Here is a 27,658-nt window from a genome sequence, read left to right as displayed (position 1 = left end):
AATGGTGATTCGCTGATTCATTTTCACGAGGCGGTCCACATTTGCAACTGATTCCTGGGTGGGTGATCACCACATGCACCTGACCAGCTCGTGGTGTGCCGTCAGTACTGCTTCGTCAGTACCACTACGAAAATCGCTACTCTATTTGAATACCGACTTGCGTTTCATACACTTCATGCCATACACATTTTGCATTCGACGATAGATTTTAGAAGCACTCCCATTTTCCGTTGTTAAAAACCAACACCATTGACACCATTTGGAGGCATCCATGATGCGAACGATGCCTTTTAACGTGCTTCGACGCTATCACACACGCATCTGGAGGGATCTGACGATATCACATGCACTCCTAGCATTCTGCGCCCTCTATAGGGGCGTGCGCAGTCTTATTTCAGCAATGTCACTTTCATTTGAACGACACTTATATTTTAAAATTTATGTTGACGTGCTTTTTCGTATGTTACTCTGCAGTATATCTAAAGTCCATTTGTTTGCGTTTATCAGACGACAACCTATCCTCTTTGCAGAAAGATTAACTCGCTCAAGCATTTGTCCTCCACATATATTATTCCTTTTATCACTTGCCAATTCAGTATACAATTGTTCAATAAAAATTAGCTGTTTTTCCCTACCTTTTTTTCTCCTTGGTGCATACTTGCTTTTCGCAAATCCTCTGCAAGTGGAAGCTAATTTCTTTTAAATGAACATCAAGTAATTGATAGTTACGATAGTTAATAACTGCCCATGCAGACCAGATATTATACCAGATTCCTTGAATCATAGCATTATCTAATGTTTAAAGGCCATTTGTAATGTGTGTGTTATTATGTGATACTGAATAATCTTCAAGAAGTAAATCATTAATATATTCAATAATTTTAAATTGATAATTTCAGACTGTATTCCGAAGAAAGGTAATTTTGCTATATTTTTCTTATTAGTTTAACTTTATCCGAACAATTTAAAGGAATAAATACTACGCATTATGGATGGATGCGTATTTGTTCTGCATATGCTTGGAATACTTTTAATTAGTATTTTCTAAACAGCGTTGTAATTTATTATTTCATGCATTTCAAATTATGTTGATTAATACGTTTTAGCGGTTTCTGTGAAGTCCAAATGACTAAGCATAATACCAAAAATATTATGTATAATACAAATAACATCCAAAAATAATATTTCAGCAACTTCAAATTAAAAAATGTACTTTTATTTGTATTTATTTTATACTGATGTACACAGCAACTGACTTTTATTTCTAGAATTTTTATTATACTACAACATAACATTAGTATGCTGATAAATATAGAAATTCTCTTTTATTTTTCCTCTGTTGTTATTAATAATAATAATCTTAACATCTTCTCTTAAATTAAAATCTATAAATCGTTCATAATAACAGAGATATTGGCGAAATATGCATAACTTCGACTGTCTAATATACAGCAGAAAATTCCTTTACAGTGGCAAAGTATGGCAAAAATGGGGACATTTTTCATTTTGCTAGGATCTGAAGACTGGTAGATGTGCAGGATATGCTGGTAACCGACCTCTTCTCTTGAGCGTTCCGTCCTTGTTTCGAGCGGGATATGTTGCTATCATAATTGGCAGCTGAAGTTTGATAGGTCGATCCAGACCTTTTGGTTCAATAATAAACTGAAAGAAATAAGAAAATATGATTCATAAATATTATTAAAAAGAACATTCAGAAGAGTATACTTCAAGTTAAAAACTATAAATGATACCAAATTTCATCCACAAAAGAAAAATATCACAAATTAGAAACAATGGTGGTTCCGAAATAATATCAGGAATTTACGAGATTTAGGTCTATAAAGATTCAAAGCAATATTCTTATGGTTTGAAAATTTTCAGAAGAGAGCATAAACGTCTTTTGAGCCGAATGTAATGACCATTGTTACTTTAGATTTCATGCGGATGAACCCGTCCTGAAGCAACGTTGATCAAATTAAATTTAGTGATACAAAGCCAAAAATCGCGAGTCATTGATCAACGAAAGATAATTTCTATTCACTGCGTTCCTTTAATTCCCGCCACCATGGTCGTTTCGCGCAGAGTGAAATCGGACAGCTTTTGTATCATTCGAAAGGCTGTAGGCGTGCATTTATCAAAGAAAATTTCCTTCAAAATGTCAAAGTGTTAGTCCTTTAAATATCCAAAGAGCCTTGCTAAAGAGAGACAGAGATAACGTTTCTCTTTATCTGTACTGAAAACGTTATTCATCTATAAGAATTAAATTAATTCATATGCATTCTATGAGGAATTCTTTGTTATTTCAATTAACTGACTAAATCATTTGCACGCAATGATTAATTAAATTCCAGACAGCAGATCTGTAATCATAAATTAACATATCATAACAAATTCCCAAATCAAAAATCTAAAAATTTGAGAAGCGGTGGATTACTGAGTACTTGCGATACCAAAAAACATATATAAGTAAAAACAACATTTTTAAATTTGTTAAATATTCAGAAACTGCGCAGCTCAAGAGAAAAGTGTTCTATTCTTTTAAAAATAACTTTCTGTATTGTATTAAACATGTAACTTTCAAAAGAAAAATTTTAAACAATGAGAAGTTTTTAAGTAATTAAGACACAATAACACGCCGAATAAATACTAATTCAGAAGTCAAACAACAAAAATCAGCGTTATACCTACAAAATTTTCACAGGACTAGTTTCGATGGTTTTACCGAACCATCATCTTCAGCTGCAAAACCGCGAATGCACAAGATAGGAAATAATGATTAGATAAGATAAGAAAGCCTGGACAAGAATAAGCAAGTGGCGCCATCTGTTGGCGAAACCAGAACTAAAACATAATTTCTCTAAAAGCCGAAGGCAAATTTGGATTGGAATTAGGATCGTTAACTAGAACAATCATAAAAGCATAAAAATCTTTCTGTTCTAGTTAACGATCCTAATTCCAATCCAAATTTGCCTTCGGCTTTTAGAGAAATTATGTTTTAGTTCTGGTTTCGCCAACAGATGGCGCCACTTGCTTATTCTTGTCCAGGCTTTCTTATCTTATCTAATCATTATTTCCTATCTTGTTCATTTGCGGTTTTGCAGCTGAAGATGATGGTTCGGTAAAACCATCGAAACTAGTCCTGTGAAAATTTTGTAGGTATAACGCTGATTTTTGTTGTTTGACTTCTGAATAAGTTTTTAAGTATTTTAAATATTTATGTTCAATATAAGAAGTCTATTTGTATCACATAAATATAATTTTTAACAATATTTACGTTTAAAATATTAGTTTTTAGCAGAACCCTTTACGAAACCGCAAGGTACCATAAGTGAGCACCACCTGACCCACCTAATTAAAGAAGTTGATCTTGTGTTCATAACAGGCCACGCCATGAAACGCCATGAAAATATTGATTATGTTTATGTTTTCTACAATGTTCTTATGTTCGTTCTCTTCGATAACGTTACTACGAGAGATTGAATTAATTTTTATAAAATGACAACTAAAATAAGTTCTAAAAATTTGGAAACTTGAGTCCCTATAAGTGTATGTAACAGAAGATATATATGCAGAAACCTTCAGTGCATTTAGTTAAGATAAATTCCTTAAATTTATAATATTATATTATTCTTACTATTTCCACAGCTGGGTACTAAACGTGGGCAACAGTTACACTTTGTCTCCGAATCAAAAATGAAATAGCCTATTTCCAAATTATTCGACATTTTCTGATTATCCACATACTTGGATTCAGCTTTCGGTAGAACTGCCGTGTTTGTATTTTCGAGTATACATGCAGCAGCAACCAATTCATGCATAGGTATACCACACACATATGTTTGACTACACTTAGAGTTACATTCTTTTATTAAGTTTTATACATAACCGTCTTTCCGTTGATTAAAGTTTTTAACCGTAATATTTCTTGCCGTAATAAACGATAATAATTACCTTTCATCATAAAATTCTTTTTTTCTTATATAAGGCTTCTTTCCTTTAATATTTTTCATCAAATCGGTTATCTACCTTTTATAATCATATTCTTAATATGCCAGATATCATTAAGAATACAACAGGAATAAAATTATGCCGGTTGCTTTCAACAAGGCATAATAAACAACTGTAAATATGAATAGTTTGTATAGTTTCCACTCTAATTAAAATCAGAGAGGTCAATTAAAACAATTTCGAGTATTTTATCCTCTTTCCAAATAAACTGTATTACAATATTTTCCAGTGATTAATACTGAGAGAAGATCATTAATGTAGGTTGAAAATTTAGTAAATTACTTCACAACGAAGATTGGTGAACTGATTAACACGTTGAGCCCGGCGCCTAATTTGCTGTCCTTTCTATTCAGCCGGCGCGAGCGATCAAGCGGTGCTATGTTGCAGCGTGATCCACGGCTTCATGCACTGAGTAGAGCTTATCTTTTGGTGAGCTTTGTCGGCTACCGACATACAAGCCTTGCCTGTGCGTGATAAAGCTCGTGGTCGTGAATGTTAATACTGTCGGTCCCACGGACCAACGCCAGTCAAACGAAACTTCTAGTGCCCGTCCCCAAGGAACGACACCGGACAAAATTCCAGTTTCCAGCCGGTCCCCAATTTCCGACGGAAAGTCCACAGAAAGTCCACTGCCGGTCCCCAGGGACCGGCGCCGGGCTCAGCGTGTTAACGCAAAACTCGAAAAGACTATTTCTGTAAGAAAACGACAATTTTGAGGCGTTGTATCTAAAGAAAACAACTCAGGAGGACTTTACCTTAGGAGTGGGATCAACTGCAAAATCCCCCTACAGCCATTTACCAAGATATGAAGAAGGTCGAATTGCTTAGAGATTTTATGTATTTGAACCACGTGGACCACTGGTGAACACTAGCGCAATGAATTGATATACAAGCAACATATATAGCAGAATAAAATTTCCAAACACCAGCAGTGCATTTTGAGGGCAAAAGGCTTTGATTGGCATACGACGGAAATGCACTCGTACGAACAACGGGGCACTGAGGATCAATAAATACAACAGCATGCGAAAACTACATGCCAATGCACCTTCTTATGATTAAATGTTTGGTTATAAATTCCGGCATCTGAGCATCCTGATTCTTTTTTCACAGATTCTGACTAACACAATGAGGACGCTATCCAGCATGAATTTCAGTACTCTGCATGGAGCACACAATTATATTCAATTGCTTGTCTTTTAAATTCTTGTAACTCTGTAGGTTTCCGGTCACGTGTTCAAAGAACTTTAGTTTGGTTATCTTAGACCACAGGATGCATTCCGACATTTGGTGACCCTATTCTCGGACACCCTGTATAAAGTTTGTCCTAAATTAAATTTTATTTCCCACATATTCATGAGAAATTACGGGTATAACAAGTAACGTATAGCAAAGCTAGTTGTGTGGATGGGGATTTGTTTTTCCATGTTGCTGAATACAGCCTAGGAAAGATTACAATATCTTGAGCAAATATCAGTTAGCACAGAAGAACTGAAATTAATTCTAAAGTTCCATTTCCAAAGTATTTTGAAAACAATCAATGCCATAATTACTGTACTTACGTAAACATCATACTGTATTCGAATCAGATGACAGCCTCTGAGGTTGGTTGGAGGCAAAGGCGGAATATGTAAAAGCGCATTTTGCCACTGGTCCCCAGAACCGCTTGCAATGCGTCCTTTTTGCAGAGAGGCCAGCTCCCGGCTTTCGGTATGGACTAACTTATTCTTTGCAGTGTATTGAATAGTCTGAAAAGAAAGAAATATTGCCGACTTGAGAAAATAAATAAATGACATATTACAAAGAATTCGCTAATAAGCCGAGTGCTGCTCTGGTGCAACTAAATTCAAGTAAAAATGATATTAAAAATGAAATACATTTTATCTCATTAAGAAATATTTCAGTGTGGAACTTCATGGAAAAGTTGGAATTATTAAAGTAATTAGGATCGAAAGACTTCAAATAAACTGATAGCATTATGCATCTTAATCTTAAGATTGAAAATCATGCGACAGCAGAACTTTACATACATGAAAAAATGCGCATAATTTTCCGTCATAATGCATAATTCCTATAAGAGAATGAATGCAGAAAATATGAGAATGCACGAGCACAGAAAGTATACTTTATATTTTGATGAAAGATTTTGCTCAGCATAATATTTTATTCTAGGTAACTTTATTTATTTTAGATAATTAAGTAATTACTTTCAGTCTTATACATTAAATTTAATTGTACTGTAGCAGGTAATTGAGAATTATCAAGAGTTATTTATCACAATCATGAGTTACTTTTTAATCTCGATTTTCTGCTCTCTCCATGTTTTTACCGTGCAATTGCTTAAGACTCTAAATATCTTATATTAAAAAAGGCGAAGAGGAAAAAATGCATGTGGCACGGATGCACTCAGCTGATCAATGTTTACGATTATTGTCATACTTTTTTATGCATTCGAAATTCAGTTTATATTAGGGATGTAAACTGTTGAAGCTACCCGGATTTGCTGAGCATATCTCCTCATGTAAAAGACGTCACTGCTTGGAGTTGTAAAAAGATTCAAAAATTTATTTATTTATGTATTAGCCCAGAAGGATTATTAATTTCGTTTTGGCATTTTGCGTTGGTTCACTATAAAAGTCTGAATCACTTTTCAAATTACTGCCACAAAATATTGAGGCCCTGTATCATATTTAAAGAAATTAAATGAGGAAGAATCTGCATGTATGCATGTATGTTTCTCGCATTGTGAAAAAACAACAGTACCTAGAGACATCAAATTTTGAATAACGGAGTCTTCCACTCAAGCTCAAATTTCGAATTTGTTTTATTGTCTATTTCATACTTTGTGAAGCATCAACGAATTTTTTATTAACAAACTGAACGATTTCAATGCACTCCATTAACTTTAACATTGCGTGCATGTTCAAGTGCGGATATTTTATTGCTCAAGGTCTTTTTTTACATTTGTTACTGGTATTATGTTGGTAGCGTAGCAACGCAAAACGTTACAAAGTCTAAAGGTATTTTGCGTCGAATGACTTTGAATGTCTGTATCACTTTTCAAATCCCGTTTTGAAACCCCCGTGAAAAAAACTCTCCTTTCAATTTTTGTTTTTGTTCAATTACTTTTTAAGCGTTTTTAATAAGTTTTTGTTTATTTATTTTTGCTCTTCTAATTTACTTATTCACAAAGTCTATACGAAATATTAATGCACAAAATTACTAACTCAGTATCTGAAAGCACTTGAAAGTACCAAAATATTTAATTTAATTATTCTTTGTTTTCAAGATGAGATTGGGAACGATTTGTAAAGCAATTTAAGATGCGATTCTAAGCTTAGGAAACAGATAAGATTTTATTTTTATGTGTTTAAAATTGTGAATTTTAAGATCCCGATAATAAAATCAGTAGGATATTATAAACCTTATTATTATTTTACAATTTGCATTCTGTGAACTGATTTTATGTTAGTTTTATGATATTATGAGGTGAAAGAACTTTAAAACATGAGTTGTCTACTTTAGTTATTATTTACTGTTGCTTTAGTTAGCATTAACAGTGACGTCAGTATCTTAGTTAATATGGTTCAGAGAGGGGAAGCTAAAAAAATATAAAAAAGCGAAGAAAATTAAGAGCGAAGAGGAAAAAGTGTGTGTGGCTGGGACACAGCAGATAAATGTATACGTTTAACAAGCATTAAATTCGAAAACAAGCTTTAAGATACTATCAAAGGAATAAGCTTTAAAGTATGCGTTGCTTACTTTAATTATTCTTTGCTATAGTTATTATTTACTGTTACTTTAGTTGTCATTTCCAATGTCAGCAGTGATATCAGCATTAATTAGTTAATATGATTCAGAAAAGAGAAAAGAAACAGATGGTGTAGAAAACAGAAAGGGGAAGATAAACGTGTGAGCGGCGTGGAAGCACTCATCTGATCAATGTTAACGTTTAGAAGTATTTGATTTCTGAATAAATTGAGCTCATTTTAAATTAAAATAGTATGCCGAATAAGTTTCAATTATTTACATGTTGCTATCTGAGCTAAAATGTTTCTAATTAGGTTATGCGATGTCTAGAATGTAGCAAAGGTTGTCGGGATCGTGAAGCGCAAAACTCTGGTAACCAGAAACTATGTGAAATATACTTCGAACTGCTTTCTACTTTGTTTTTATTTACTCAGTAATTTATACATTTTGTAATGTCTTCTGAAAAATAGCTAATTAGAAGCTAAGAAATCGGAATAAAATAGAAAGATTAAAATAATAACTGGTTAGCGAAGCTAAAAAGGCTTTACAAATGATTCACGCAAACGCTGATCCATATTGTGCAAATTATCTTAATGTGATAAAAACATTATAATAATAATAATAATAATAATAATAATAAAATATTACTTTTATTTTTCATTTGTTCCCAAAAACTATCACAGAAGAATTCTGCTTTAGTCTTTCTGGCATTTAAAATGAAGGTACCTCTTGGGGAATAAATTAGATTTCAGAGCAATAATTGCGCTTTTAAAGAAAAGTAAATTCATTTCGTATCTTCCATTTATTTCAAAAAAATTCACATCCACTATTTATTCCAAGGTAAAAAGAAAGGACCAAATGCTTTAATGTTTTCTCGATAAATGTTTGGGATTTCAAAAAACCTTCTAAATCCCTTAATGAGCTTTTTAAGGCGCAAAATTTTATCAAACAATGTTCGTAATAAAATCGACAAACGTTTTAAAGAATGGTATTCACAGGTCATAAGAAAATATTACTGTTTTAATACAATTAGTTAATATTCAAATATGTGTACAATTATGTAATTGTGAAAAAAGGGCTTGCGACGGAAACGAGGTATGCGCATGATATTATTGCCCGAAAGGAATAAAGAGTAAAAATGTATAAAAATACCATTTCTGCAATATGTTTTTAAAGTCTCAGATTCTTCCAAACATACCACAAATATCTTTCGAATGCTTGGTCACAAAAACATAGTTGCAGTTTTAAAAATTAATCAAATAATGGGATTGCAGTCTACAACAATCTTGATCATACGATATCTATTATTAAAATTATTAAACATTTAATTTTTTTACCAATGCCATCTATAAAGAAAATTCTAATGAGTAAATTGTTCTTTATCCTACTAAACAGTGCGTAAAAATCTTTAGCTATTCAGTCAAAATGATGATTTGGCTGCGTAATTTTGTGATATTATTCCTATCAATTTTTCACTTCTTACTGTGGCCCACCAGCGGCCGAGCGGTAAAGACGCTGAACACTGGTAGTTCGGTCCGAGGTTCGAATCCCGCGAACGGGCTGGCTGCATGGGCGTTTTCATGGTTTTCCCCATGTGTAACGTGTATACGAGCCAGTTTCCCTTAGAAAGTCCTCCACGAAGGCATCCCTCCCTTCAGGCAGATAGCCCTCGTGTGCTTTGCCGTAATTAAATAATCCAATCCAATCCAATCCTTCTTACTGTGCAATCTGAATTTTCGCTAAAGGCAACCTAGCGATGAAATCGCTAAACGCTGATAGTTCGTTCCGGGATTCGAATCACAGCTGCATGGGCACGCGTTTTCGCGGTTTTCTCCATGTATAATGTATGTTTCCATGTATAATTCCCGAAGCAAGTTAAATCGTATTACTGCATTCTCAACAGCAGCTCTTAGCATATCAGGAGGAATGTTACGGGCCTGTCGGTGTATCGCATCTTTGAATTATGCCAAATTGTTTTAGATTATTTGCATAAATCATTTGTTTTTACCTGCCGTAAGCCAATAACAAGCCACAAACAGGTTTTGCCTACTCCACAAACAGTTTCGTTTTAGGAACAATTAAAAACGTTTTAAACTGATATCTTCATGTCTTAGAGCAGAATTAAGGCTTCAAAAATCACAAATTAGCGATCTGTAAGAAAACGATTTTCGAAATGTATACACTTTTGATCGTGATTTGCGATCTCATATTTTCCAATCGCGAATTTGCGGTTTTCTCAGACGAATTTCTCCGTTACTCGGATGGCGCACTCGACGTTTATTGCCTTTAGATGGTCATTTCTTAGGTCAATGTTTCTTAAGGGTATACAACATATTAAATCCGTATAACAAAAGGTTAAGTTAAATTCCGACCCTTTTTTCGTTTAAGAATATTGCATACAGCGCCCTTTCTTCCCTGGTGGAGAGTTTTCGAAATTTTTTTTTGGTGGGAAATAAATTTCCATGACATCTTTTACACTTTTACCAAGTATGATAACATTTGTTCCAGTAGCTTTCATTTTATGATCATTTGGAAGTGGAACTTTGATTATAACTACCCTGTACTTTGAAAAAAAAAAAAGAGAACTATTATTTTCAAGGATAACTTTGCATTAAACTTTAAAATATTTAACTTTGAAATTAATAATAGCACCATTTGGTGTATCATTGTTCACAGTCATTACATCCAAGTTTCTAAAGTACAATGTAATTAACAAATTAAAAAAAACTGCATGTTGTGCTTTTAGAATAAAGTACCTAATTATAATAGAAAAATGAGAAGCCTAAAGGGCCAGAAAACATATATTTTCATGCGAAAACAATGGATAAATTTCAAAAGAGCATAAAATTTTCAAAAGGGCATAAAAATTTCAAAAGGGCATAAAAATTTTTAAACTTCATTTTTACTTATTGATAACGATTTGATTTGTCATAAGAAAGGTTATCAGGTTCACCTTTTTTCCTAAGTTGATGTATTGAAGACACTGTAAATTTGCCGCTACCATTTTTCTGCGATTTTCAAGAACTGTGATATAGTATTATCACATCGATTGAAACTGTAACATACGAGCAAGAACTCGAAGACCATTTTCTGATCGACCGTCTGATAGGCGATTCAAACGCAAAACATTTTTAAAAATTAGTAAAGTAGAATTTTGCAAAAATTTGTAATTCCATTAATTTGTAATTCCTTTAAAATATGTGTCAATGAATTTTGCAAAGAATGTAGCTAATGATTGTAAAATAGAATTCTGTAAAAATTTAAAAGCTTTATAACGTATTTAACATTTTCCCTTCTAATATAGGGAACATGCTAAAGCTTTGTTTCAGATAAGATACTTTAATGGCTCTATAGCAAATGAAGTACTTTATGCCGAATATGTAAATTTATATCATTATTTCTGCGTTATTCGGTAATAACCACGAAAATAATTACTTAATTAAATTTTATGTGATTATGATAGGCTGGTATCACACAGCCATTTATTTCAAACGAACAATTGCTTCAGACAATTTTTAGTCCAAAGGGGCTTTGTCCCTGAAGGACTATTGTTTTCGTTTTGCAATCTTGCGTTGAATAAATGTCCGTTTCACTTTTTAAACGGTTGCCACCAAATGTTAGACTCCTGTATTATATTTAAAGAAATTAAATAATAAAACATATGCATAAATGTATGTATATTTCTCTCATTTTCATAAAATGACGGGAGCCCATCAGCGGCCGAGCGGTAAAGTCGCTGAACACTGGTAGTTCGAATCCCGCGAATGGGCGTTTTTCGTGGTTTTCCCCATGTGTAACATGTATACGAGCCAGTTTCCCTTAGAAAGTCCTCCACGAAGGCATCCCTCCCCTTAGGCAGATAGCCCTCGTGTGCTTTGCCATATTTAAATGCACCAACAACACCAACACCATAAAATGACGGTACATAGAGCCATCGAATTTTAAATGACGTAATCCTGCTGCGAATATGGGCATGTGGAAACCCAAATTTGAAATTTGTTTTAATATCGATTTCATATTTTTAAAACTTTAACGAATTTTTGAGTAACATACTCAACGATTTGAAAGCGAGCAATGCCAACAATGTACGGGGAGGGGGGAAACATTTTTATCTCCAGTGCGCAGAACTGTGTATCGGAAATTCTAAAGATAGGCTCATTTTTAAATTATTTTGCGACATTGCTATTGAACTGAAATTTATGGTTTAAGTGAGAAAAACATTATATTTAATAAATAAAGGTAACACACAAAACGGTAAAAAAACGCCCCTTTGGACGTAATTTAAAATCTGAAACTTTTAAGTTTTTTTTTTTTTTTTCTTTTTTTTCCCACCCCTGCTTACTATTTTCTACCTGCTTTTCTTTTTCTAACTGCTTCTACCTTATAAAGCAGGTAAAAAAAATTGTCTGAAAGAGTTGTTAGTTTGAAATAAATTGCCGTGCTATGCCAGCCTTACCACTGAAAGAATAACACACTATTTTTTCCTTTCTTTCGCAAAAAGTTGTAACTGGTTCATTTCCAACAACGAGTCTCCTGTCATCAATGATCATTTGTATTAGAGAACTAGTTTTCGCTTCACTTGGTAACCCCCAAATGATCCGCGGTGATTGGCTGTTTCAAATCATGTGAAAAAGCAGAAAATTTTTTCTAAAGAGTTATTCTTCCAAAATGCTTTGAATGTGTGATATGATATTTACATATGTCATTAAAATGAAATAAGAAAAGAATGTAATTTCAAATCTCCTTCCATATAAAATGCAAAACTTTCAAAAAAAGTGTAGAAGGATTATAAATTGAAGTCTGTGACATCGTTTTCTTCTGTTCATATGTTAAACCTTAAGCTATCCCGTTTGAAGACAGAGTGTTAAGTGATACTGAACTAATAATGTTCAAGGGAACTGAAATATTTCTAAATAGATTTTATCTACTGACAGTGTTTTAAGTGACACTTGATTGATAATTTTCACAGAAACAGAAATATTTCTAAACAGGCTTTGTTTATAAAATATTTTTGAAAATAGAAAATGATATTACAAATAACCCAAGTTTAATTTAAATGCACATCCAATTCTTCATCGTATAATTTTGGAGACATGTACATAGACAGATAGATAGAGAGAGAGTATAACAGTTTGGCATTTTACCTCAGAAAGTATCGCTCGAGTCCTCTTTATTGTCACTTTACTACTGTTTTCAATGGCAGCATATATGCAGATATTTTCTCCTGGAACATATCCCCCTCTGTCAAGCCTAATGCGACAGAGAATTGTCCCGGAAGTCAGACAAGGTATTCCTACTTTCTCTTCGATTTCGCAATGAAATGGTTGCTAAAATTGAAAATACAAATATTAATACATTAATTTCTAAGTCATACGCAATACATACATTCACCACCACAGGACATAAACTCGTTCATTTGAAAACTAGTCACAATTTATTCTCATGATGGTTATTTTTACTTTCTGTCACTGACGGCTTATTTTATAATTTTCACAAAATTATTAATTCATTTAGTTTTGTACCTTTTCTTCGTAACGACCTGAATAAATTTAAATTTTTGAATAAACCTTTAAAATTTTCAGCAGTCAACAGAACAGTCAAGATAACATTTAAATGAAATTCGTCATCACGAGCACTTGTAAAATGTATGCGTAAAATTATACAAAAGTTATGAGACAAAAACATTTCAGGTAATACTTATTCAAATACTAACACAAGACCTACTACAATACCTATTTCAGTACTTATTTTAATTAATTACCCAAATATAGAATTTTGAAATTTAACAAACAATTACCACATATACCTTAAACAATACATAATGGCTAAAATAATTCATTTACACTACTATCTGTTAAAAAAAAGAGCAAATGCTAAGGAAAGATGTGTGATGGAAATTTTAGTTTAAGATTTGATACGTATAGTAGACCTTTAATGTTACTACTGTGATATTAATATTACAGAAATTCAAATTTAATCCGACTTTTATTGCATTTAAAATATTGTCTACATTATTGAATTATTGAAATATGAAATATTTTCTACAACGGATTATATAACATTTAACAGAAAACATCGGATTATATAACATTTAACATGAAATGAGAGTGACCATACTTTTATATCACTGTCTCTTGAATAAATAATACATTTAACAAGAATGTTTTAACATAGAAGCAGGTTTTAATTCTTTTTTAAAAAAGAAGAGAATCTTTTCAAACATCATCTGACATTGATTTTGAGCCTTGTAATGTGAATCGAATTAAGCTCTCGAAATATTTTATTTCTTATACCGTGATGACAGATGAAGAAATTTCTGATTGTATCAATACAATACATTGCACCCGGAAATCGATTTGATTTGCTGTAGCTAAATGAATTTTTGAGCACAATATGCATAGATAAGTGTGTTATGTTGATCAAGTTATTTCCGTCAGCGGGGCTACCTGGCCGATATGCTAACCACCCAGTGGACCGGCTGTCTCGCTGTCGGTGGAAAGAAAGCAAGTTCTTCATTCCGACTATTTTAATCCGGAAATCTGTTTCCAATCATTTCTTCAAATGTAGATAGTATTGTCGTCATTAGCTTTATATATCACGTCACCTATTCCGTGAAAAGTGTCTCTGCTTCCAAGAGATTTCAGTTCTCTTCATCTGCAACACAAGTTTTATGGATCCTTTATCAACAGTTCCGCTTAATTCTACATTTGGAAATCTTAATCTTATGAAGCAATGTTTAGTTGAGTCCAAGCCAGAGATATCATACTCGCAGCTTATCTTATTCTGGGTATATCTTCCTGTAATATTCTGAAAGAGGATTTGAATTAATCTTCTCCTCTTGAAAGTTTCGAAATTATTGTATATTTTCATCTAAGGATTAGAATGCTTTCACACAATTTAGTTTGAAAAATACTTAAACATTTTCCAAAAAAATTGGTTAGATGCAGATGGTGGGATATTGATCTGTGAAAAAAAATATTTTGCGACTTGATTTCTCATTAAATTTTCTTTCTCTATTTTCGTGCTCCTATGTGTAAAAAATGTCCATAATATTCTACTCACTTTTATTATTTTCGTACCATAACAGCAAGTTTTAAACACTTTTGAAACATTTTGGTTTCTATGATTTTCCTACAGCTAGAGATGTCATTTTTATAGTTCTACCAGTATTCCTACAAAGAAAAATAGTAAGACGATCATTATTTTTTTCATTCCATTATTCACCTTCAAAAGTTAGAGTTCTTTCAGGCATTCGGTTGTAATGCTATTCATTTTGTCCTCTTTATTCATGTGGATTCATTCACTGGAGTAATTGATTCAAAATACTGAATGAAAATCTTTGAGAGAAAAACTTTCGAAACGAAATAAATGAAAGCAAATGAAATTTTTCTCACTGGAAACATATCTTCTTTGAAGCAGATTTTCAGCAGTTTTTGGCTGTCATGTTATTTTTTCCCAGGAACAATACCTTCAGTGCTGAAACAAAAATATCTAAATTTTTCAATAATTCTACCGTTGTTAATAATGTAATGTTGTTAATTGTTTTTTAAAATCAGTTTTCCCTTTCTGTAAGAAGGCTTTTAATTTTCTAGGTATTTTAAAAGTAATTCATATTGGAAAGAAAACGCAGAGAACAAGCAGCAGTCTATTTGAAATACATTTACGAAGTGGCACAGGAATGAAGCATTTTCCATCAACCTTTTCTGACTAGCGAATTACATTGTCCATTCCGTCCTCTTACCGACTGCAAACCGAGTTTCAAACCTTGCAACAGTCTGATATATCACACGTCTTAGTCTCTTCCTTCCCTTATATCCTTGCTTGCAGATGCAACCGAAAAGAAAAGGAATAACTTAAAGCGGACTATCTGAGTTGTGAAAAGGAATGCGACGAACAAGTTAGAAAAAATGGCGCAAAATGAAATTGTGAGTTTAATAAATAAATTATTTAACTTTTACTTGGAACGAAATGAATCGCATCAGAAATGAAACTACGTATAAATGTAAAGATTTGGAAATAAAAAGAAAGTGCATAAACGAGGCTTCATTGTATTTAATTGTTAATAAACCTCGAAAAAGTGTCTAAATAAATCTCGTTTACAAGAAGGGTAGTTACCTATTTTTTACAGTTTTACATCTGCATTCTAAATCTCCACAGAATGGGAGATTACAAATAGAAGCAAAGTGACTTCTATGTTTTCCAGTAAACTAAAATGCATTATATTTACGCAATCACGCATGGCCCTGAAATGGTTTTAACGCAACACACATGCATATTATACATAATCGTCGCTTCTCAGCCGAGCAATTTTACCAGAGAAAGATACTAAGAACTTGTTTGTCACTCTAACTGCTAAATTCACCACGCAAATTTACATTAGGAAAAATATCTCTGTCACTGAGCAACATACTAGGGACAGGTATTTGATTTCCTCAAGAAAATGCTAAATTTGAGTTATGAAAAGTAGCTTTTTATTTTATCCTTGTAAATTTTTAATAATTTTTTATCTTACTGTTGTTCAAAGTATAAACAAAACTTTATAAAAGCAAACAAGATTTTTTATTGAAATTTACTTTTCTCGAAAATCTGAAAATTAATAAATGAAGAAAAATTAAACCACGTTATAGTTTCAAACATTTTCCAGAGTACCTTAATTTTGTAGTCTTCTGTCTTTTGTAGTTTTGAATAAAAATAGTAAATATTAGAAAGGATATCTCTTCTGAAAGCGAATAAATTCAGTTCCCACTATCTAAAAGCTTTGCGAGACAAGGCAACGTAATTTGTACACTGTTAAAAAAAATGCGTTTGTTTAGCAGAAGCTTGGATTTATTGAAACGCTATTTCATTGATATTATTTGATTTAATTATTATTTCAATTTCATTTTAATATTTTTAAGATACTGGCTATTTTTATGTGTGACATATACGAGTATAAGCTCAGTTTAAAGCCAACAAAAAACAATAAACCATTCCTCTTCGATAGATTAACATAAAAAAAAACCCTCAGTAGCGGAATAGCCCTAATGGGCCAAGGCCTGCAGTGCCCGAAACCTGCTTTCTTGACCGTGGGCCCTGGGGTGCGTAAACATATGCCCTGAACAAGTGGTCAGCTTGTGGCAGGACCCCCAGTGTTCAGTCCCCAAGCGAACTTGGTACTCATTTCATCGACCCAAAGGACGGAAATCAAGGGATGAAAGGTTGAGTTGACCTCGCACAGCCCGGGGCCTTAACATGAAAAGAGCAATAAATGTTTTAAAAATAGTAAATATATAGAAATCATTTAAAAAGTGTGGCTAAATATGCTTCCGGTGTCTAAATTATAGGCATTTGAATTTTCTGTTGCAAGAATTCAAGAAAGGTAAAAAAATACTGAAGAAAGCATCCGAGCGCTTTCTCAATTATAAAATGATTTTTTTCTTACTAAATATATAATTATTTCTGAATGCTTCAATATTATTTTTAAATTTTATCGCTGAATAATGGGACTTCTATTTGCTTTAAACAGTAAATATTATTTCTTTTGCAACAGAAATCAAACATATATAATATAATAATATATTTCTAATGTAACATCAAAATGTAAAATTATTTTTAATTATATTTATTAAATCATAATATTTATCATTTTATCATCATAATAGCATAAACCTTACAAATTTATATGTAACTTTACTGCACACGAAAACTAAAATTTTTAGGTTTTCTTTTAATCTACAATGCAGCACAAAAAAAAAAAAAAAAAAAATCTGAAAGATTTTAGATTTTATATTACGTCCAAAGGGGCCTTTTTTAACGTTTTGTGAGTTACCTTTATTTATTAAATATCATGGTCTTCTCACTTAAACCATAAAATTCAATTCAACAGCAATATCACAAAATAATTTAAAAAGAGCATATCCTTAGAATTTCCGATACACAGTCTCGCGCACCGGAGATTATTTTTTTTTTGTACAGTGTTGCCATTGCTCACTTTGAAACCGTTGAGTTTGTTATTTAAATATTCGTTAAAGTTTTACATAATATGAAATAGATAATAAATCAAATTTCAAATTAAGGCTTTAAGATGCCCATATTCGTGGGGGATTACGTAATTTAAAATTTGATGGCTCTATGTACTTCAGTTTTATCACAATGCGAGAAACGTAAATACATTTATGCAGATTCTTCATTATTTAATTTCCTTAAATATAATGCAGTGCTCTAATAATTGGTGGCAACAATTTTAAAAGTGATACGCCGTTTAGAGTGATTTGATGCAAAACACCAAAACGAAATTAATAGCCCTTCTGGGCTAATGTCCTTTGGGCTAAAAGCTTAGGAGGATGACTTGTGATGTTATGGGAGAATGAAACAATAAATGTTCAAAACCTCTAATAACTTTCGAAAATGAAAAAGGAAAATATGACATTTTCATTAGTGCTTGAAACATACATGAGGCACACATGAAATTATCTTTTTCTATAAATTTATAGTCTGCTATCATTTCTGCTAAGTAAAATGCATATTTATTTATAACATATTGCTACTCTTTCAGCTGTTGCTTTTTGTCCTCCCCTGTAACGAACTGATGCATTATACGTCATGTACCACATCTCTGTGTGTGTATAATACGAACAATCAAAACATTAGTCAGTTGTAGCACCAAAATATTATCCTTTGCGAAGCATTATTCTTCATTCATGGCAGCATAATTGGTACTGAATTTGTCAGAAGTTGCATTTGTTATATTGTTATTTCCGAGCAAAATTAATAAGCACCTTTACTTGTTTATAAAATTAAGAAAAATAATGATAAAATGAATACTGATAACTCTGAGTTTCAACATCTTAAAACATTCGATCTTAAACCTCTAAACATTCGATCATTATAACCTAAAGACAACATAAAGTGTACTTTATGTATATTTGTACTTCCTGGTTTAATTTAATCGACAATTTTGTGCTTCCTGGTTTAATTTAATCGTTAATTATCAAACTGCTTTTAATTTATTTAATTTCATATACACATATAAGCACATAATGACTTTCCTTTTTCTCTTTTTTAAGTATTTTTTTTTAATTACAAGATAATTTAAGCGGTATAATATTTCTTAAAAAACGCACCATCGTATAAGAAACCAAAAAAATTCTTATTACAATTTTTATGTCTCGACATTTTTAATAATAAATTTACGATGGAATTCAAAACTCAAAATCTGAATTTAAGCTTTCAAATTTTCTTTTGCTGGTAACACACATGATAGAATTTTCCCATGTAACTACTAGCGTGTGAAATGGAATTGAATATTTTGTGAAGCGAAAAGAAGGAGAGAAATAAAAGAAGGGTTAAAGTATTTTCCTTCCCACTCAGTTGACAGCATTTAAGCTGGCAATTTCAAATGCCAAATGTAATCCCCATTTTTTTAACCATTTCCTTCAAAGTGTGTTAATTAACAATGGCATTTAGTTAGCTTTCTTTTATAGGGAAAAAATATTAACGATTAGCATCCTGGAATACATTTTCGTTGAACGAGATCTTTATAATTCTTTTCAGATAGACAGCATTTTTCTGTGTAATATTTTTTGTGTTTAAATTGAGTATTCTGCACTGAAGTTTTTACACTAAAACGTATTTTCGTCACTGCTGTCTATGGAAAGCTTTACTCGAAAATTGGCATCAATAGATTATAATTTGTAGAAAAATATCATTTCTAAAAAGCAAAAATACATTCGTTATTTAAAACATAAAGTCCTATCTATACATTGCTAATTCTCTAGCTTTCTTTTATCAAAAGTCTTAACTAAGTACATTTAACTGCAGTACCTATAAGGAAGTTATAAGGCAACATCAGTTAAAATGTCTATAAAATACATAGAAGTCCTACCAGCGTCTGTGTGAGGTTAAATCCTTTAAATACTGGCATTTTGCCATTTCTCTCTAATTTTGGGAACAAAATTAATGGTCAAAACTGTTGTCAGCATGGCGATATCTTTCCAAATTATCGAGATACCCATTTACTCAATGTTAAATGCACTTACCCCTGTATTCTTACTTTTCCGGAATAGTTCTATTTAGATTATTCATGTTACAAAAGAAATACAATTTTACTTATTATTATATTAAACGTACAAAACGTATTACGTACAAAATTCTTAACAATATAATATATTACTTATAATGACCTTTATTGGTTCATCAAAAATATCTTATCTGTCAGAAGTTTACACATTTAAAAGATGACCGTGCAGATAACTGAATATTAAGTGCTTAATTACACTGTACAGAGACTTTTGGTGAAAGAATATAGACAAAAATGTTCGGGGAATTTGATATTATTCTACATATAACATCTGCATAATTTCAGTAACGAGAAACAATAAGTGTATTTCACTTATTACAGTGTTTTGTTTGTGTTTTATTGTTTTAGCCTGTAGTTATAAGATATAACGTTTAGTTATATTGCTGAATTTTCTTATTCCCGTTATGCTTATATTTTTTTAAGTGGTTAAATGTCAACTGGTAGTAGAGATCTCTCACTAAAGTACATTGTTACCTGAGAAAACGTAGCCAGTCTTCAATACAGTAGTACCATGTTCTTTGGAGCAGACCGTACCCATCTGCTGACTATCTGGCTGTTCGAAGATTTAGTGTCAACAGAATTAAACAATGCTCCAGTTTAATTTTGCCTACCCACTCCTTCTGTGCGCATTGTGTCAAAAAGATGGTGTTCATTTTGTCAAATTGTCACCGATATTGCTACTTTTTCGTGAGCCACTCTGTAGTTTATTAGTTGGTTGCTGCAATCAGGTGAGGAGAACTAATATATTTTTTAGGATAGAAACTGCTAAGGTTATCATAATATGCTTAGTATGTCTTCATGGGAAAATGTAAAAGGGTCCTGGAACGAGTTTTACTTCAATAGAAAAGATAATTTGGAGCTAAGATCTATACATGAATGTTCTATGATGGACACCTTACCTTTTCATGTGATCTCCTTAACTGCCACGATGAGACTTTTATCTCATCGTGGGATAAGTTTCTTCAGATTTTTCTCGTATATCTAGTCTAATCCTAGTTACTCAACTACCAAGCCATGCGGGTTTGATATTCTTGTTATGACCACGTCTGTAGCCCGACCCAAGAAGTTTTGTAGACGGAAAATGGTTGTGAGGGAGAATTGTCATAGACTAACAGCCAAATAATTTTTCAGATGAGATTTCACAAGACTAATAATATACTCACAAGACTAATAATAGACTAATAAATATATTCCGAAAACTAATAATATAATTGAATATGCTCTGTTATTCTTGAAATAACATACCATTTATGATCCCAACTTTCCAGGATGCATTGGCACGAGTAATGAGACATGCTTTTATTATAGCATAACAACATACGAAAGTTGTGATATTGTAATTGAAGCGTCCAGTCACCCCATAAACAAAAAGGTCTAAAACAGGGAAAATGGACAAGTCAATGATGCAACTAGTATTTACGATGCAAAGAGCTAAAATTGGAAATCATCGGTCTAAGCTGTAGACAAAGGCATCTTACTATTCTATAACACTCTCTTCTATTCTCTCGCAATATATCTTACTATTCTATCACTATGTCTTACTATTCTATAACATTCTTACAATATTTGTGGGCAGGGAAATTCTTAAACGTAAACGTTGCCTAAATATTTAAGAAAAATTTAACTGAAATTTTAAAATTTGAAACCGAAGGCAAACTTTTAGTAAAATATAATAAGTAAATAAAATAAAATAGTTAAAGCATCCAGAATGATATTATGTAAATGCAGCTGGAATTAAAGATGTAAACTTATTTTTCGCTTCCGTCGAAAAATTTCTTATTGGTATGACAAAAGACTTCGGTTTTCCCATAGGTCCTTTTTCTTTTAAATGCAAAACTGCTATGATGTGAGAGACAAATTATTACTGAATATTTTCTCCATTTATTACTGAAAGCACATTGCTGTTTCAACAGGTTACTTTCTCAAATAAAATCTACATTACAGATGCTTCAAATGCTTCATTTATAATACGCAAGAGTATTAAATGAATGATTTATTAACTAAATGTTTAAACATACATTTAAAATGTTTCAGTCGAAAAATGAAGTAGAAAAACTTCGTAATTTTTTCTCTTCAATTAATCCATTCATATTGGGTTTATAATCTTATTATTGAGTAGCAAATTTAAATAACTAAATTATCTATATTCTTAATAAGTTAAAGAATGAATAAATTATTAACTGCATTGCCTGACACCTAAATGCATGTAAATTACGAAGCAAAATTCTATACAGATTTTAGGAGGAAATTGCTGCGCTATATATTTTTTATTTAATGCATTTAATAATTATATAGTAGTTGTTTTCATCAAAATTTTTACCTATTAGCATGATTAGTTCTTGCATTTTCTAAAACTAAAGGAAGCTGCTGTTTGAAACCTCTGTATTATTTTTGTTACAGTATTAACGAAATAGGAATTACATTTCTTAGCGCTTTAAATTTTCTTCATTGCAGTTTGTCAAAGTGAAGAACTGCAAATCTCGATCTCTGTTACAGGCCATGCTGATTTTTATCAAAAGTGAATATGGCGGAAGGATAGGCCTTTATACCAGAGAGAGAAAATCCTCAGAATAATCCACTGTAACAAACTTTTAAAATGGTATGACCTCGAAAAAAACCAATACCATATTCTAATGTAATCATATTCTTGTAATGCTAAGTGTATTCTGGGATCGTGTTCGTAAACAATGATTATTATTCTAACATCAATATTTATGATTACATTGAAATTAACAGAAATATTTCTGCTGTTGTCAGATAATTACATTTGAAAATTTAAAAATTTTAAGATCATCAATTAAATGAATTATTCTCAATAACATCTGAAATAGCGTTTTTTTTTTCAATACTTTTGCTTTTTTAGTTATTCCTATTAGCAATGGAAGTCATTCTTACATACGATTAAAAAAGCAGGGAAACTGTTTTCATGTCAGAATTAAACATTTAAACAATTTTAGAGCCTGTCAAAACTGCTTGAGAATAAAAATCGTAGAGATAATACATTTAAGTAGCGGATTCTGAATTCTAAACGCACACAACATCAAAAGAGCAGCGGGTTGTAGAGCTATCCCATTAGTATTCATGCTGTATCCGTTGAAGGGAAGGATTGCCCGTTATCTCAGTCATTACCATCTCGTTTCCATCCCCCTCTCACCCATACTTGATGTGCATTACCACCTCTGGTCGAGCATGTCAAGCATTGGCTTTTAAAGCTTCTGAAATTACTAAATCGTGTTTCCTGAAAAAGAAACTCAATTTACCGTAAGTGAACAGTTAGGGTAGGAAAAAAAGAAGAAATGTGAATTTGCACAAATTTTTCTCCCAAGCATTTTCTTCTTTTCCCTCCTTCCGCCTTGGTGTAAATAAAAGCAAGGAACAAGGGGATAGTCATTTAAGGAAATCTTTTTTCCCCGTCATTTCTTGTTTTAAGAATAAATTATACAATTTCATTAGCAAAAAAAATCTAGTGATAGTTCTTCCTAAATTTAAAAAACAAATCTTCGTTTAAAAAAATTTGATCCCTTTTTCTCCTTCTCGTCGTTTATTTTTTTTTCACTGTTTATTTATTTCTTAATAACGTTTTGCATTTTTAGTTTTAGAGGGTAGAAACTGTAAACATACGTAATAGTTTTTACTATCAGTCATATCACTATGAATCGAAAGTCAGAACTTCAGTTTCCAGTCAATTAAAAATATATACAACAGCTGTTTTCCTTAGAACTACGACATGAAAATTAAAACTTAAATTTCGTGCCTTTTCAGTAGATCACAGTATTCGTGAGAACTGATACAGAAGCAAAATATGCAAAAATAACATAGATGATATACTTAACTTTCAGTAAAAAGAAATTGTATTACGTAATATCTAATGTTTTCTCTCTCCTTTCTGCATGCTTTCGTTATGTAATGATAGAACACTCGGAGCGTATTCGAGAGGTCCAGGTTCGAGTCCCGGAGAAGCAATTGCTTATTTTTCACGTCTCCTGCTTCAAAATAACCTAATGACTCTCCAGTGGCGCCCGAACTATAAGGTGGTGGATGACGATTCTTCACTACTGGGGATTTGGAGATTGTGTCCTCAAATCCCCAGTCGTCCTTCAAAAGGGAAAGTCTGTAAGGTATTTTCTCACTCTTTTCTGCATGCCTTCTTGGTGATATGGTTGCACACTCAACGCGTATTCGAGAGATTAATTTTTTTTTAAGTCTCTTGCTTCAAAATAACCTAAAGACTCTACACATTCAAAATTTGAACTTCTCGCCTTTTCCATTCCAAGAAACTACTGATTTTGTTTAGAAACATAAATTCTAAGCAATTAGTTCTTATTTCTTATTAGACTGTATAATTAAGACTTATTTTTATTCCTTACGGCAGTTTAAGTGGAAATTTCTTAAGAAATATTCTAACTTGCTCTTTGATCATAAATGATCACCATCCGCTAAGTTTAAGTTAATTGCAACTAATTTTCAGAAAAAGAAACAACTCACGTTGCATTTAGTTAAAAGCTACCGATTTCATTCGGCAATGAGACACATCTACTGAGAGCTTTAAATGCTTCTTACGTCATTATGGTTATGTTGCGTCATCACTGAAAGACTGAAACACGGAATAACTTTTTAAAAAATTCCATTGAGAAATAAAGTGTTTTTGATTGCGAAAATAGTAAGAAAATGTAGAAAAATAACTTTTCAGATACTAAAATTTGAACTGAAAGCAAATTTTGCTATTTTCGAATGAAAGGCAAATATATATGCCTGCTACAGAACATTTGGCTCTAATTGAAGCAAACAAGGATAATTAACATTTAATTAATAGACTTAAGCATTATAACTGATTAAATTTAATTTATAGTCTAAATTTTCTATTAGTATTTCTAAAATAATATTTATTAAAAAACAAGAAATGCATATGCTGCTAATGCTTTTGCTCTAACTTATTGGCATTAAAAATTTAAACTGATTTATATAGAGAGAATTATTGGAATTTTCATTGATTTACTGCCATTAAGAACGACTACACAAGTGACTGTTACATTGTTATATTTCAATTAAGTTGCATCAAGTGACAATAAATAATGCTTAATATTATCACATATTTCGAGTAATGTAAGATAATTTATTATTGCTGAACGCTATTTGTCTAACCAGCGCTGTTCCCTTGGAGAAACATACAATGGAACGTCGGTATACGTCATTAATTTGTTTCAGGTCCTTAGACATATACCGAACAAACTTTTCCAATATAAAAACAAATCTGATGCGAACACCACATGACTTCCTTCTATCGCCTATTAAGCTATACACATTGTTTGCAGCATTTTAAACTTATTTCCTCAAATTTCATTAGAGATCTATTTTTCATTTAATTAATTCCGTTCTCACTTCGCGGCAAAGCAAAAATACATAAAACTCAAAAACTCTTCATTAAAAATTGCAAAATACAGAAAAAGCATAAAACACCAAATACAGTTAAAACAGTTAAAAAGCTATTTTTAACAATTAAACTTAGAGTTTCTACACAGAAAAAGTAATTGGGCCAGCAGGCAAGAGGGCACTTTAGTGAACAAAACTGAAAGTTTACTTTTGATTCTACTCGACAAAGAAACACTGAAGGTGCAGAAAGCTGGCTTAATTTACTATTCTGCTGAGTTTCAAATGCAAACAAATGGCGGATCATTAGGCTTAACACGCCACTTTTAAATTCTATATAATTCTGGAATTATTGAATGCAGATTAACAAAAGACATAAAAACCTTAACCGGAAGATAAAAGCCACATAATTCAATCATTTTAAAGCAAAAAAATGCACGATTTACCAACGTATAAGAATAAAAAAAACTGAGCTTACCAAGCCAAGTAACAGAGAGGGAATATATATATTTATATACAACTGGTGCAGCCGATTTGCAACAGAAAAGGGAGTACTGCTACAACTACATGTTATAGCAGTTCCATATATAAAATTTCAACATTCTACGTCTACTCGTTCTTGAGTTATGCGATACATACATACATACGTACGTACTGATGTCAAGAAAAAATACCTTCTGAATCCATTTTGCAAACCGTTTTGAGAGAAACAGTCCTTCATTCTGCCCATGACAAATTACAAAGATATAGAGATCAGTTACATAAGCACTTATTTTAATTTTACAAGAGAAAAACAGAATATTTACTTCATTAAATTATTTAATATCGTTTGTGTACTGCTGGCAAACTTTCTAACCCCTTTATTATTCTATTAATCATAACAAGTACTAGTATTTTTGGAAATATTGAAAGCATTGAATTCCTAGTTACCTGGGAGCAAGTTATCAGGTTTTGCGGATTATCTACTCTTCGTCTTTTCACCTTTAAACTCTAAGATTGGTACTTGAAAAAAAAGTAGAATATTTCTAAATTCAAAAAACTCAATCTTGGAATAAAACCTAAAGTTCAACTATGATGTATGTCGGAAAAAATATGTTATAGCGTTTTATTTGTTTTATTATGGCAAAGCAAACGAAGAATACCTGCTTCGAAGGGAAGGGATGTCTTCGGGAAGACCTTCCAAAGAAAAACTAACGCAAATATCCCTCTGACATCAATAAAATGAAAGCTTCTTCTGTGTGTTTAAGAAGGTAACTGCATCAACTCTTTTTAAATTATTTCCGAGCGTATAGAAGCACGGAAGTTTGGGTGGTGGAAGAGAGCTAAAATATAGATTATAAGATATTATCAGGCTAGAAGCTTAGAAAGAATTATTTCAGTAGAATGATAGGTGAGCATTTAGCTTCGTTCCTTAGAATCAGTACATCTCACTTCCAACGATTTTTGGCCCCGCGACCGAAAACGTTTGCCCATCCCTGTCCTATACCATGACATTTATCCGTCTGACATGTGATGCCTCACAATAAAGAGTTTTCTTTGGAACTGACCCTGTTGCCTCACACGCCGTTGCGTTAATCATACTCACCAAGACAAAAACTAAACTCATCACTTAATATTTTCTGCCGCCATACAGCATGGCTGCAATATGAGCGGCACCTTTGCAGCTTCAAGTGTCGTTACTGTGATGTCAGGGGAATTTGTCGTAATGTTCTGCATTCTTGTAATTCAGAAGTACACAGACAACCGTTTGCTCAAGATACTGGTATTCAGAAGATCTTAAGGGAAGAAATCACTGCTTGCCGAATGAAAGGAAATCATGTCTGATGGGATAGTTTGGACATGCCAAATAACCTTTTCCTCATTTTTGACTGTGTTGATTCCTTAACCCTGCAAGCTGTTTATATATACCTTCCTGAATCTAGTGCCGAAAACAGTGTACATCAGTAACATGGGCGCAATAATTCGACGCTTGTTGACGATGAAATTCCCATCCACCTTCGTGACTCCTCTACGATGCGAACTTGATCGCATCCAGCTCTTCAAACACCTGTCAAATTCCTCTCAAAAGCATAGTTACCTTTAAACCGATGTTAAACCGTTTTGGCATTTTGCGTTGGTTCACTGTAAACGGCGTTTCACTTTTCAAATTGTTGCCACCAAATATTAGCGCCCTGCATTATACTTAAATAAATTAGATAACGAAGAACCTGCATGAATGTATGTAAGTTTCTTGCACTGTGTACAAACAACGGTACCTACAGACATCAAATTTTGAATAGCATAGTCCTCCACTCGAATATGGGCACCTGTAAGCCCAAATTTGGAATTTGGAGTTTGTTTTATTACCTATTTCCTATATTGTAAAAATTTAATGAATTTTTAATTAACTAACTTGACGATTTTAAAGCGTTCTATTAACAATAACATTGCGTACATCTTCATGCGCTGATTTTATGCGCGAGGTTTCTTTGCATT

The 27,658-nt window shown here is 32.3% G+C and overlaps 1 protein-coding gene across 1 annotated transcript in view; it reads right to left on the bottom strand.

Moving 5' to 3' along the window:
• Positions 1 to 1,187: 1,187 nt before the first annotated feature.
• The window catches only part of LOC118182586 (arrestin domain-containing protein 4-like), a 118,269-nt gene continuing 91,798 nt past the window's right edge, over positions 1,188 to 27,658 (bottom strand). Inside the window, exons 5-7 of the mRNA XM_085812779.1 lie at positions 12,903 to 13,085; positions 5,571 to 5,756; positions 1,188 to 1,662 (exon numbers count right to left, since the gene is read on the bottom strand). Coding sequence (XP_085668905.1) covers positions 1,510 to 1,662; positions 5,571 to 5,756; positions 12,903 to 13,085 — 522 coding nt within the window. The 3' untranslated portion in view covers positions 1,188 to 1,509. The remainder of the gene's footprint in view (positions 1,663 to 5,570; positions 5,757 to 12,902; positions 13,086 to 27,658) is intronic.

Source organism: Stegodyphus dumicola, chromosome 3, assembly GCF_044657685.1.
Source record: "Stegodyphus dumicola isolate Sdum_Otavi_A_Nest chromosome 3, ASM4465768v1".
NCBI lineage: Eukaryota > Metazoa > Arthropoda > Arachnida > Araneae > Eresidae > Stegodyphus > Stegodyphus dumicola.
Note: the sequence above shows the minus strand (reverse complement) of the source record. Positions and strands in the feature narration are given on the sequence as shown.